This window comes from Agelaius tricolor, unplaced genomic scaffold (assembly GCF_023055355.1).
Source record: "Agelaius tricolor isolate 1412-34295 unplaced genomic scaffold, bAgeTri1.0.p SCAF_1, whole genome shotgun sequence".
In the NCBI taxonomy this organism is placed as follows: Eukaryota; Metazoa; Chordata; class Aves; order Passeriformes; family Icteridae; genus Agelaius; species Agelaius tricolor.
The window spans coordinates 100,823,527-100,837,017 of NW_027269261.1; the positions used below are offsets into that span (position 1 = coordinate 100,823,527).

The 13,491-nt window shown below is 39.5% G+C and overlaps 1 protein-coding gene across 1 annotated transcript; it reads right to left on the reverse strand.

Annotated features, from left to right (window-relative positions):
• Positions 1 to 10,450: 10,450 nt before the first annotated feature.
• LOC139598793 (uncharacterized) lies at positions 10,451 to 13,484 on the reverse strand. The gene is made up of 2 exons (XM_071445605.1): positions 12,046 to 13,484; positions 10,451 to 11,004 (listed from the first exon to the last, which is right to left on the reverse strand). Exon 1 carries the CDS (start codon positions 12,711 to 12,713, stop codon positions 12,264 to 12,266), a length of 450 nt encoding a protein of 149 aa, XP_071301706.1. The 5' UTR covers positions 12,714 to 13,484; the 3' UTR covers positions 10,451 to 11,004; positions 12,046 to 12,263.
• Between the last annotated feature and the right edge of the window lie 7 nt (positions 13,485 to 13,491).

The window sequence follows — 13,491 nt, forward strand, 5'->3', positions numbered from 1 at the left end:
TAATCATGTTTTAGTGTGTGAAGTATGGTTGTCTTCTAGGCTTTCACTCACCTCCGCTTTTTCTTCACAAAAAGCTTGCTTTTGCCTCGACAAGGATCTTAGGACATATTAATGCTGGCTCTTTGACAGGAGCTAACAAAAAGACTTCTGAGTGCAGCAGTTCCACTCCGCAGGGTAGACTCTTATCATCTTGAATGTGTGATCAGCCGTGACTCCAGAATTTCAATGAGGAAATAGACTGTCACAGAGCTGTGCAAGGGGCTAACCCTGGCCATGGGGGCTGAAAAGCTTTAGTTCAAAGGACCTGTGCTTGTACAGAAATGAGTCATTCTTCTCATCTGAACTGCAGCATTGGCTGTACTGTCAGCTGTCAGTAGCTGTAGTGGCAGATTTGCAGTGCAACTCTTAATGTTTTCTGCATAGAAACTTACATCAGGAGTGTTCTTGGAACTACAGTTCACTTTTGGAAATTGGGGGCTCTGAAATCATGCTGAGGTCACTGATAGCTCATATGTGCTTAGTTTCTCCCTCTTGAACAGAAGAATGTCTGCCAAGTATTAAGGATAGTTCTCCCTGCTACCGCAAGCATTGGCAGATGGAAAGGTCTTACAAAACTATTTGAATACAAATGCAGTAAATAGCAGAAGAATAATTTTGGCCTGCAGCACCCAGTGAAAGAATAAAGAAAAATAAATTTAGAAGGACAGAGCCAGACTTCATTCCTAGGCTTCAAAGCCACTGTCAGTGATGGCTATAAGCATACAAGGAACCCATGAGGGACCCTGCACATGCTTATGTCTTGGTAACATATGCACTGTTCCCAGGAGACCCACTGAAAAAAATTAAAGTAAGAGAACCCAAGGCAGAGCTTAATCAGGAAAACAATATCCTTTTTTTTTTTTTTTAAACAGAGACCAGACCTGCATGCCTATAGAATACCTGTGAAGAAGGGACTGCTTTCTGAGGAGTGTAATTTTATGGCCTATACTACTGGTCTTTTTCTATGGCCTATACTACTTTTGGCATATTTCTATGGCCTATACTACTTTTGGCATATTTTTAACTACAAACCTGGGTTTATCTGTTTTGACTCATAAGGTACCAGATAATTCCTTTCTATTTTTAAATTGGATTGTTTTTATCTGATGCTGCAATAAGTTATTTTGGCATAAATAGAGTTATTGAATTCCTTATAAGTTGGGCATTGACTTCACATAGTAATTCACTAAACTAATACTATCTGCAGAAATAAAATGAATAGCATAGTCAGACTAGCTACTTCTTAAAACAATTTTTTCTTAAGCCTTAAGCAAGGCATAGACCACAAGGAAAAACTGTCAATCAGTCAAAGGAGAGCCACAAAACCAAGAAGATACCTATTGTTTTCTGGGACATTACTTATTTTCCCTTTTCCCAGTAGGTATACAGAAATTTTGAGTAAAGTCTATTTTCTACTCCTCCCACCCTGGCATTATTTATTCCTTCTATCAAAGATGAATTTCTAGTCCCTGAGCAGCCTTTAGCAGGTAAAAGCACACAGTAGAACACTGGTACTGATGAAGAATTCATATGGAGCCACAGTGAACAGCTCACAGGACAGAACTCCTCTCACCCAGTCTGAAGCTCCCTTCCTTCAATTTTATGGAGGCTTTTTTAAAACAAACCTGATAACAGCACACGTCAAAGATATTATCTACCAAGTTACTGATGTGAAAAATAAGACTTTACCCACCATCAAGTGATCAAACTGAATTCCTGCAAATACTGAAAAGATCCCATAGGAGTGCTGAAAAACTGCAAAGATCTTTGGTGAGTAGACTAAGTCAGTGTTGGGTAATTGATAGTTCCAATTGCTACTTTTCCCTCCCCTTTGTGTCAAACCAGAATAAATTTCTTGTGAAAGGTCAGAAGGCAACCAGACACAATCAATTCAAAGGGAACAGGGAACCTGATGAGGTTAAGAGGATTTGAAAAAAATCCACTATTTCCAAGTGAGAAATTTTTTCTTAGGTGCCTAAGAAAGTTAACAACAATTTGATGATTGCAACACAGTCTTGGGTAGGGAGGAGGTAGAATCATCTTGGAATCATATTTTTAAGCATGCTTTTAGTAAGCATGAGTTGGGGGAAGAAATCCCCAACATGTAAACAATTTGACACTTCTTCCTTAAGTAAATAAAATGTGATTTATAAAACTGTAATGTGGCTTCTAATTAGAACATAGCCTACAGTCCTAAATAAGTAATAGAGACAACTTTTCCTGTTTCCATCAAAGGATTTTATCTAATCAGATGCAGCCAGCAGATTCATATGTCAAAAGCCATGCACCATGGGAGAATGAAAGGTGAGTTGATGCAGAAGTTCTACAGTTGGTATCTGCTCTTTCTTGAAGTTGCCTACTTCCAAGCCTTAAACCAGGACAATCTCTCTGCTTAAACCACGAAATGTGTAAACCAGAAAAAAGGGCAGCTGGCAAAATGTACAGATTTATTTCCCAATGCCCTGTTTTATGGGAATATGTGCATTTTTTCTGCTAAACTAAGGGGTTGCTTTCAGCCACCAGAAGGTTGGTTTTTTATGGTAACAGATCAAAAACTGTGGTCAGCAGAAACACAAACTCAGAATAGAAGAATATGGATTGCTTATTTTTTCTATTGAATGCTTTAGTGACTTGAGAAAAGCGTATTACCAACTAAGAGAGGTTAGGTTCTCTGTGTCTTACAGAGAACAATCAACTAGTTTGGTAAGACATCTCCCCTTGCTTGAAGAGAAAGAGTTAGTACATTATTTAGCACAGCTTTAAGCTTATTCTTATGTACCTACCTAAGTTCCTACTTTGTTAAGAAACCTCATTCTGTCCTTTCCTTACACCTGTCTTCCAATATTTTTCTTGCATTTGAATACAGAATTTCTGTTCATGGTAGAAAAAGGTATAAGCAGAAATGAGCTTAAAAGAAGATGTAAAGTTATTTTGCCATTATGCATTTAATATTGAGGAGTCTCTTTCAGCTACACACATGATTCTTATAGGTTTCTCAGAATATAGATTAATACAAGAAAAAAGCAATTTGATTAGCAGAAGACAGGCAGCAGTATACACACTAAACAAAAGAAAACCAGTTCTTTAATTTTTATAGACATATAAAGAAAAAAACCCCAAAAAACAAAAGAACCCCAAAAAACAAAACAATTGAAACAAAAAAGTGTGACTTTTTAACTCTGCAAAAGGTTAAAAGACTATTCACTGTAGCTGAATGCCAACTGCCACCAAAGTCACCCATCTCTCCTCTCCTCAGCTGGACAGGGGAGAGAAAATATAACAAGAAGTCTCTAAATTGGGATTATGGCAGGGAGAGATAACTCACCACTTATGTCACAGCCAAACCAGAGCTGGTTTATGGAATTTAGTTAAATTTATTACCAACTGAAATCAGAACAGGATAATTAAGAAGTAAAACAAATCTTAAAAACACCTTCCCCTCACCTCTCCCTCCTTCCTGGCTTAACTTTATTCCTCATTCTCTATTTCCTGTCCTTGAGCAGTGCAGGCAGACAGGGAATGGGAGATTACAGTTAGTTCATCACGTTGGTTCTGCCACTAATTCCTTCTTGGGAAGAGGAGTTCTCCATTGTGGTGTCCTTCCCACAGCAGACAGTCCTCCCACTGAAGCGGTCCGGTGGGAGAAAGATCATCCTTCTCGGACATCCCGGCCAGCTATCCAGCACCGCGAGCAGTACGGGGGCTCTATCCCGATCTCCGTGGCTCGGGACAGCACCTGAGGCAAACGCTCTGTGCTGTGACAGCAGCGTGACCTTGTGGCAGGACGTGGCTTGGCTTGTGGCTACAGGCAGCAGAAATAAGAGAGCGCTCTCCAGCTGTGGAGAATCCAGGGTTATTGGTCCCCCAGGGAATCGACAGCCAAAGAGGAAGAGGGGGAAGTTGCAACAGCTTATAAGGAGGGAGGGAAACAAGGGAGGAGTCAGTCCTTGAACAAATAGGGTTTCAGAGGGGAGTGGGATACAAAAGATTGACTTAGGGAGAACACCAATGGGGATAACTTGAGGGTGGGGCCCCGGCCCCTGAGCCAATCACTCGATGCTCTAGCTGGAAGTTTCTAGAGAGTTCTAGAGAGAAGGGTGGAGCGCCGAGTGACGGACAGGGCACCAGGGAGGGATTTGAGAAAGGGTACATTGATCCCCAAGGCAACTGGGGAGGAGTTGGGATAACTGGCAGCATAAAGGAGGGAAGGGAGAACCAGGGCAGAACCATTACATGGCAGGGGGAACAGAACAGTCCAACTTATACAGACACAATACAATACCCACGAGGGCATGAGAGCTTCCCATGAGCTACATTTTGTCACAAACTCCTCCACTGCAGGTCCCCATGAAGTCACAAGTCCTGCCAGCAAACCTGCTCCAGTGTGGGCTCCTCTCTCCATGGGACCCCAAGTCCCACCAGGAGCCTGTTCCAGAGTGGGCTTCTCACAGGGTCACAGCCTTCTTTTAGGCACTCCCCCTCTCCAGCAGGAGTTTCTCCATGGGCTGCAGGAGTTTCTCCTGGTGCTGCCTCACCAGGGGCTGCAGTGGAATCTCAGCTCTGGCACCTGGAGCACCTCCTACCCCTCCTTCTCTGACCTTTGTGTCTGCAGAGCTGTTCCTCACATCTCACCTCACTCTTCTCTGGCCACAATTACATCTGCACAAATAATGTGGGTTTCTTTCCCTTCTTAGGGACTATAATACTCCCATCTTAAGGAATATATAATAATATATATTTTAATAAATTTAAAAATATTTTAAATAAATACCTTCAAATTAATCAGGCTATGTATTTTAAAAATAAAAAATTACTGTAAGTATATTTGAGGAACTCTTAGGTAGCTGACATTTACATAGTTTGGGAATTATTATTGTGTGAAGTTTCTCACAAGTTTTTATTTTAATGGCTTCTGATTTCCCATCTGTGTATGGTGCACTAAAATTATAGTAAGGCATAGCAATTATTACTTTCTGGTTTTTGATAAATTTCTAAGTTTGACTCACCCTTGAGACGTCAAGGGTTAAAATAATAGTACAAAATCCTATAAAATGAAGATCAGAAGTCTATATTGTTCTTCAGTCATTAAATAAAATTAGTATGATACTGACTGAACTGGGACAGTGCTTAAACACAGGTAACTGTGGTTTGGTATAATCTATCCTTAAATTTCATCTACTCTAAAAGAAATTATATAATCATGGAGTTAGATCCTAGAGCTTTGGAATGACTTGTTTGGAAAATTAAATAATTGCAATATGAGACTGAACTTAATACTCTATTTAGAAAAAGAATGAATCATCATCCATTTGCTCCATGGGTGAACTGAGCTTTGCAATAGTTGAGATTAATACAGCCCAGCTCCTGAAATAAAGCAAATTCATTTGCTCTGGCACAAACAGCAAATGAACTCCATCACTATGAGCAGATTGGACAACATTTGCTGAACTTGTAACATTTTAGCATTCTTATTACTTTATTTACTTTTACTGGAGCTGGTCAAGCACTGGAAACATTTTTCCCCCCACAAACTGCTAAGTGTTTGTCTGCTTTTTAAATTTCCTATCTTTTGATTTTCTTACCTTCTGCATTTATTATGCATATCTCTAAGAGAACTATGAGGAGGACAACCAAATTCTGGCAAATTCTCCAAAAAAAGAAACTGCTGGGAGCATTAAATGCCTTTGCTAACATTAAGAAGCAAGGAGAAAGAGTAAGTTTTGAAAGTTTTGAAACTCCTCATGATCTGAAGGTTTTACAATTTGGGTTCATATTGGTTTTTCTAAATCTTATGGATGTGAATGCCCACTGTGGACTGTGGATATTTTAGGAGTTAAAGCACTCTTATCTAAATTAAAAACTGTTAATTTGAAAGCCTTTTCATGGAGAAGTTAGAAAATAATGAGTAAAAAAGCTGTTACTGTTCTTTATTCTTCTGAACTTGAAATCTGTCTCCTATTATGCATTAAAATATTACATTCAGATATGCTCAGTTTTGATCTAATAAACTGTGAAATAATTTAAAACATTGTGCCATGATTTACAGTTAATAAAATTCTAATGTGATTTTCAAATTCTTTTTTGTCTTAGAAACATCTATCATTCATTAATTTTTTGAGAAAATGTTTGTGCTATGATCCAGTAAGTCTGAAACATATGGGAAGTATTGTTTCTATGACTTCTTTAAAAACAGACAAATCTTTATGAGTGGGATGAATATTACTTCACTTCATCTGCTGAACTAAAATACACATTTTTGAAAGAAAATAGGACAATATTTTTCATCAGTTTTTTTCTTGGTTTTTTTTGATCAGTACAGGTGATAACATCTGCATTTAATCCTAAATTAGATACACAGGGGCTTCTTAAGGTTTCTACTAAAATGTTTTGCCTAAAATAGTTTTGTATAAAGAAAGTGGAGATATTTAGGTTCTTTTAATATTACAAAGATTCTCTCTTCAAAGGTCCTGAAGGGTAATAACTTCTAAGTCCTATATTTAGCATGTAGCACTTTTCCTAAACTGTAAGGTTGCTGCTATTATACACTTCAAATGCATTTTTAATACATTATTATATAACTTTATGCTTAAAAGTATATGAAATTATAAAGATGCTGTATGGTGTCACACCTTTCCCCGTGTCACATATAATTTTGAGCAAAATTGCCATAATGCTTTACTAAGGTTTGATGAGCTAGTTGAGCTCTTTCTGGCCTTTTAATATGGTCAAGTATCTTGAAACTTGTTTAAGATCCTTGTGGAGAATTTTCTTCTTTGTTCAGTTTGTTGATGTTTTGGCTGTCCTCTAGTTTTATATATTGCATTTGAAGATTGCCAGATGAATACCATCTGTGAGTGATTAATCTGGAATTTTCCATTTGTACTTCTACACTTCTGATGACTAAGTGGGAGCAGGCTAAATTCTCTAGAGTTATATGTTGTAAATGTATAAATAGACTTATATGAAATCATTTGCTGAATTTGCCTCATTTCAGATTTTTCAAAATTGTGGCAGAACAATGGATTAATAACACATAATTTTATCTCATTGCCTTGATTTGGGCTTTGTGTACCTGATCAATAAAATAATTGAGATCAGAGAGTTGCCTCCATTGTATCCTTCTTAAGGAAGCAAAGTTAACTAAATCCAGCTGCTAATTAATCAATTACAAATGAATATTCTCTGAACAGAACTTAAACCAAAACTGGATTAAAATTTATGAATGCACTGTAGAAAAAAAAACCAAAAAACCAAAAAAACCACAAAAAGCCCACCAACCCCAAAACCAACCAACCAAAAAAATGCCACCAAATCCCCAAAACAAAGCAAAACAAGTTCATAGAAACGCAGATCTATGCATATTACCAGCTTTCTTGTATCCATATCTACAAGCTTCCCTTTCTTTGCTTTCTACTTCTCATGCAAGTTCACTTGCTAAATGAAATGGCAAAAGTAGCTTGTTATAGTCAATATACATTTTCCTATGTGTAATATAATCTCCTTATTTCTAGCTTATATCCTTTGCATCCTCTAAACAATTTTATTCTTATTTGGATATAATGTTTTCTTTGTGCATTTGTACATTTACTTACATCTTAGATAAAATATATGTATGCATCTCTCATCTTTTTTTCTTTTCTCAAATGAATCCTGTCATTTTATTTTGAGCATGTTCTCTCTTTCAGCCTCTATATGCTTGAAGTAGAATACATTTTGTCATGCAAATCACGTGCACTTTTTGGAAGATTTATTTTTCAGTTCCTTCATCTGTTATATAATGATAAACTTCTCAGGACTCTATTGTCATACACTACTGAAATCTGTTTGAATTCATTTGTATTAATGTTGTTATGTACAAGATCGATGCTTATGTTTAATCTAGTTACTGGTTTTATATCCAGTGGAGAGAAATCAGATTTCTCATAGGATGACTCATCTCAACCAAAAATAGGTACTTGCAGGTCAGATGAATAAACAGCTGCAAGAGCTTGTTTCAACCTCCTGACTATAAAGGGTGTCTGTGATGACTGAATTAGAGTCAGACATGTGATTTTTACATGCCTAAAGCTCCATGAGACTACCAACTTCTCTAATATGCTGTGCTGAATAATTGGCATGTAACTATGAACTGAAGGATTAGCTCAAAGAAGAGTCCTAGGAGTCTGGAAACTGTAATTCTATTACTCTAAACCACACATCACCTTATTTGTACTGCAGTTTGTCCATTAGCTCTTCTTCTTCTGCTTGTCACCCTTCAAGGGAGAAATTTGTATTAAAGGGAGACTTGCATTACTGGGTAAGGACAGTGAAAACACTAAGCAGAAAGGGAAAAAGTAAAAGAAAGGTACAAAAGGAATTATTTTGTATCAAGTGAAAAGGAATCAGAAAGCCATGTAAACAGAGGTTTTATATAAAAAGGAACAGATCTAAATCTTGGAGATAATGTTGAAAGATAAATTCAGGCTTATTGATTGCAGTAAGGTTAGAGAGAACAGGTGAATGGAGACTGTGCTATGATCATGGAGAAGATTTTTGTGGAAGTGTTTGAGCTACCCTTAATGGATAAGCTGTAATATAAAGGTCAGAATGAACAGCAGAGGTAGAACTTCATAAGCAAGCAAAATATAAGGGCTGGTGTTTACCTCCATGTGGAGAGGAGAAAGTTATGTCATAGAGTCACAATTTCTCTGTCAGTTTTGTTAGCACACAAGGAAGAAAGAAGACAAACATTCTAGATTCCTTTTATTCTTTTTTTCTATTTAAGCATTTTTCTGTGTTCAGCTGCTATGTTACAATTTATTATGTTGCTTAAAATTATCCTAAATTAATGATGGAGACCTTTCAGTGAAGTTATGCTACCTTGCATGTCATTTACTCTGAGTTAAATTTTCTGTTACTTTTTCTTTACACATTGCAAGAATGCTAATATGAACTAGAGCTGTAACACATATAATTTTATAAAATGTGTTTTGATGAACTAAGAACTTGTAATGTGGGTGTCATAAACTCAGTCACAGCATAAGGCAGAATTTGTTTTACACCTGGAAATCACACTGAACTCTCCTAGGGTTGTAGGTTCACCAAGTTTATGAAGCTATTTAATGTCTTGAAAGAAAATAAGTAAGTACTGATATATTTTTTTTAACTGAAGCTTATTTATTTGGTTTGTATAGACTAATAACTAATCTGTAAGAATTGTCTCCATTTAAGAAAATCAGTGTTTATTCAGCTGTATGAGTGAAGAGACCAAAACCCTGTTGAAATCAGGGACTTACCACAGAGATCAACCATCTGTGTGTTGCACCATATATGTCTGAGTCTTTTGCTGTGCCTGGGGTAGTCTGAAGGTGATCTGCAGTGACTTGTGCCCTTGCTGATGCACACTTCCCTTCTGGATTATACAGCAAGCTGTTGGCAGTGTGGGAGTCTTCAGGGCTGGCCTCTACAAGGAGAGGGTGGAGCCACTTCCATCAGGACCCACCACTGGCCCAAGCCCAGTAGTTATCTGAGTGTTGTTACATGGAAACAAGCTCTGTGCATGTTCACATGCCCCAAAATGAAACCATGAAACCACAAGGTACAAGAACTGGTATCCACAGGACAGCATGCAGAGAGATCAGATGGAGCCTGGGTACAGACTGTATTCAAAGAAGGAATTAAATAAACTACAGTAAAGGAGGTGGGGCCATTCTCTCTTTTTTGCACATGTACTGCTCCTTCTTTATTACTTATATTGTCCATTACAATTCTACTTTCAGAGAAGGAGATGTTTACTTTGGTTATAGAAGAAAGTCCCTATTTTTTTTTTAATGCTCATCTGCAGTTCAGGAACCAGATAACTTTTACCCATACCTAAAGCAAATGAACTAGTAAAGAAATTTGAAAGCAAATTGAATTCCTGAAATGGAAAACTCTTGACTATTCTGATTTTTTGATGTATGAGGTCCTATGTATACTCACACACACATAGTTAACTATTCACTTAAATTATTGTATCAACTTTATTGTGAGGTGTCAGAAGGGTAATTCATTCTAATTGTGCTCACACTGACTATTCATTTTACTGCACATTCTCAAAAGATTTAATACTTTTTGAATAAGCATGTGCAACATTTGGAGTTTTTCCTTCAATTGTTTGCATCCGCTGCCTTTTGACTTCAGTTCTACATAATAATACAATGTGTTTGGATGGCACTGGAAAAAATACATAATGATTGTTACCTGTCTTTGAATAAACTGCAATCTGGTATGCTGGGATCCACTTCATTATCAGACTTCATTATTAGCAATAAAATATAGTACAGATAAACTTCAATTGGGTTTGACACTTCAGACTAAAGAGTTGTAAAATGTGTCTTTGGTTTTTAGTAGCTGTGAAAAAAATTGATCTCCAACTAGCAATGAAGTCATGTTTGATGACATTAGAACGTATATTTCCCATCAGACAGATTTTAATGCCTTTTTTTTATTAATGAAGTTTAAGGTAAAATTCAGAAAGGTATCTCAATGGCTTTGCAACCTAAGTATCACTGAAAGTCAATTTAACTTTATAAGTTTTCAAAAATGAACTTATGGGGAACTTGTTTCTGTCTAGTTTGCTGTAAAAAGATGTGTAATGAAACCTGCTACTCTGGTCTACTCCTTTGACCAGCAAAAGAGTTAAATGAGTTTAGCACTTCCCATTGTTTAATAAACTTAAAGGTGTTTAACTCAAAGCTTCCTGTGATCTAAGTAGGTTAAGAACAATCAAACAGAATAAAGTAACATTATTCTTGAAGCACCTTAGATGGAAAACCCCCGAAATTCATTTTCCATATCCATGACCATATGGTATGTCTTGAAAGCTACCAGGCCAGGATTACTTCTGGGAGGATGGCTTACAGTCATCTTGAAGTTGCTATAGGAGAACACATCTATCATTGGTCTTCTCTCTTTCTGGACTGAGGAGCACCAGCCTGAATTGTTCTGAAAAACAGAGGTGCAGAAATACAATCTGATGACACAGGTGATCTTTTGAGCAAGACAGACCTGAGCTGTGTTGCAAACACGGCCATTTCTTCCTACGCTGTTAAACGGGAAAGGAGAACTATTCATGCGGTAAATTGAATCAGGGTAAATTATTAATAAACTATCTTAGTTCTGTGCTTTTCTTTGTTTTATTTGGTTGTTTTTTAAAGAAGGACTTATGTCTTCCCTTTATCCCCACACACAATTTGAAGTAAAAGCTGACTGACTATTAAACCTTTCAATTTTGCTATCAGTCTTCTCTGCTTCTTCAGCTGAAATCAACTATTTTCCTGCTCCTATTCTTTCTCAGCCGGGAGATTGGTTCTCAGGTATTTTATCCCTCCCTTCTAGAAATACTACAGAATAATAAGCATCAGTCATCAACATTCTCTACATATTTTTGTAAACACATGCAGTCCCTCAATTATCTGCATGCTGAGTGGAAATTGCATAAATGCTGCCTGTATATGTCTTAGGATTTTGAAAACATTGCAGACCAAATCTTTATGTAATGTCTGTAGAACACATTCAAAACCTTGTGCATGCCATTATAAAGATTTTGCTTTGATTTTTATCTTTTTCGTTCCTTCTTCCTCTGCCAACTCCCCCCAACCAAAACAAAACCACAAACAAACAAACAAAATCTAAACACCACAACATCAACAAAAAAACCCCTTTGAAATGAATAGTACTAGGCCATTCACAAATATATTATTGCAACAATTGTCTATTTCATTAGAATAAATACTAAGATAGTAGTATTAGTGGTACATACTGAGAAACAATAGGGGTTGAACACAAAATGCTGTATGATGCCATAGACTGCTTGCTCTTGAGGTACCACAAATGGAGTTTTAATGAGTTGAGTTATGCATCTTTTGTTTACTTTCAAAATCAAAGTATGTCTGTTTGGTCTGTTGGGGCAAAATCCTGAATAAATATAACCTAAAATGAATGTATACTTAAAGCTATACTCTAATTAAAATCAATTTTATTTACCCAAGTTGTAGACACTTTAATTGCATAATAGCTCTAATTCTGCCAGGCGTGGCCGTGGCAGCTGCAGCACGGCATTCCTCGACAGAGATCGCCCTTTTCCCACAGGACCTCCGGGCGCCGGCTGCGCCCTATCCAGCTGCGCACCGCAGGCACGGGCAGACATCTTCGGCGCGGTCTGCGCGCAGCGGTGCCCGGTCGCTGATGCTCTGATCGCATCCTCAGGGGAGCGGCTGTCTGGCAGCTCCAGCACGGCCCCGCCGCCGGTGCCGCACCGCTTTAGCGAGGCGTCTCCCCTGACCCCAGAGAGCCGAGGAGCCCGGGAGCGCGGCGGAGCTCGGCGGAGGCACCGCGGGCTGCGCAGGGCGCCCGGGCGGGAAGGAAGAGAGCAGCGCCGGGAGAGCCGGCAGCGCCGCCGCCGCCCGGATCCAGCACCGCGGACAGCGCCCGGCGAGCGGCGCGGGCAGGCGGGGCGGGCACCGAGGCACGGCGGGCACCGAGGCACGGCCACGCGGAGGGACACGGCCACGGCCACAACACGGCGGCTGCCCGGAGATCAGCGGCGTGCACGGGCAGGGATGCCCACGCAGCGACACCGGCGGCACAGGCACGCGGAGACACGCGTGGACAAACGGGCACAGGGCACAGAGCCAGTGCGCGCTCTCGGGCATAGACACAAGCCCAGAGTCACAGAAAGCACCGCAGCACAGCTTTACACACACACAGAGTTTCACACACACGCACACACAGTTTCACACAAACACACACACAGAGTTACACACACAGAGTTTCGTGCACACACACACAGTTTCACACAAATACACACACACACCGTTTCATGCATACATGGACATGTGCCCGTACTCCCACACGCACAGCGCGGGCACAGCCGCACATGGTCACGCATACGCGCACAGGCACCACGGACGCCAGTCACAAACAGCTGCACGCAGACAGACACACAGACACAGGCACCCCCACAGTGACAGACGCACAGACTGTCCTGGTTCCTGCCTGGATAGAGTTAATTTTTGCCGTAGCCAGGAGGGGACATGGCCAGGACCCAGAGGGTGTTCGGCCATCACCTCAGGGAAGGGAGTCTCGTCCTTAGAGAAGGGGCTCCTTCTGGTCCAGTAAGCCGTGGTGGGAGCAGTGGGGTAACCCCGATTCTGAGCATTTGGCATGATAATCACTTGTCTCTCTCGAACACTTTTGTGATTAACATCATTGCTGATACTGTTCATTTTCTTATCTCATTGCTGTTTCCGGTAAACTGCTCTTATCCCAACCCGTGATCTTTACCTTCGATTCCTCCAATTCTGCTCTCTAGCCTGGCACGGGGAATGGGGAAAAGGGTGGGGGGAGCGAATGGCAGCGTGGTTTTAGTAGGAGCAGTAAATTAGGGAATACCAGTCCGAAACCACGACACAGACACAGACACAGACACAG

What these genes read in the sequence shown, in the direction of transcription:
- LOC139598793 (XM_071445605.1), bottom strand. Translation starts at nt 12,713, where the DNA reads ATGCCCGAGAGCGCGCACTGGCTCTGTGCCCTGTGCCCGTTTGTCCAC.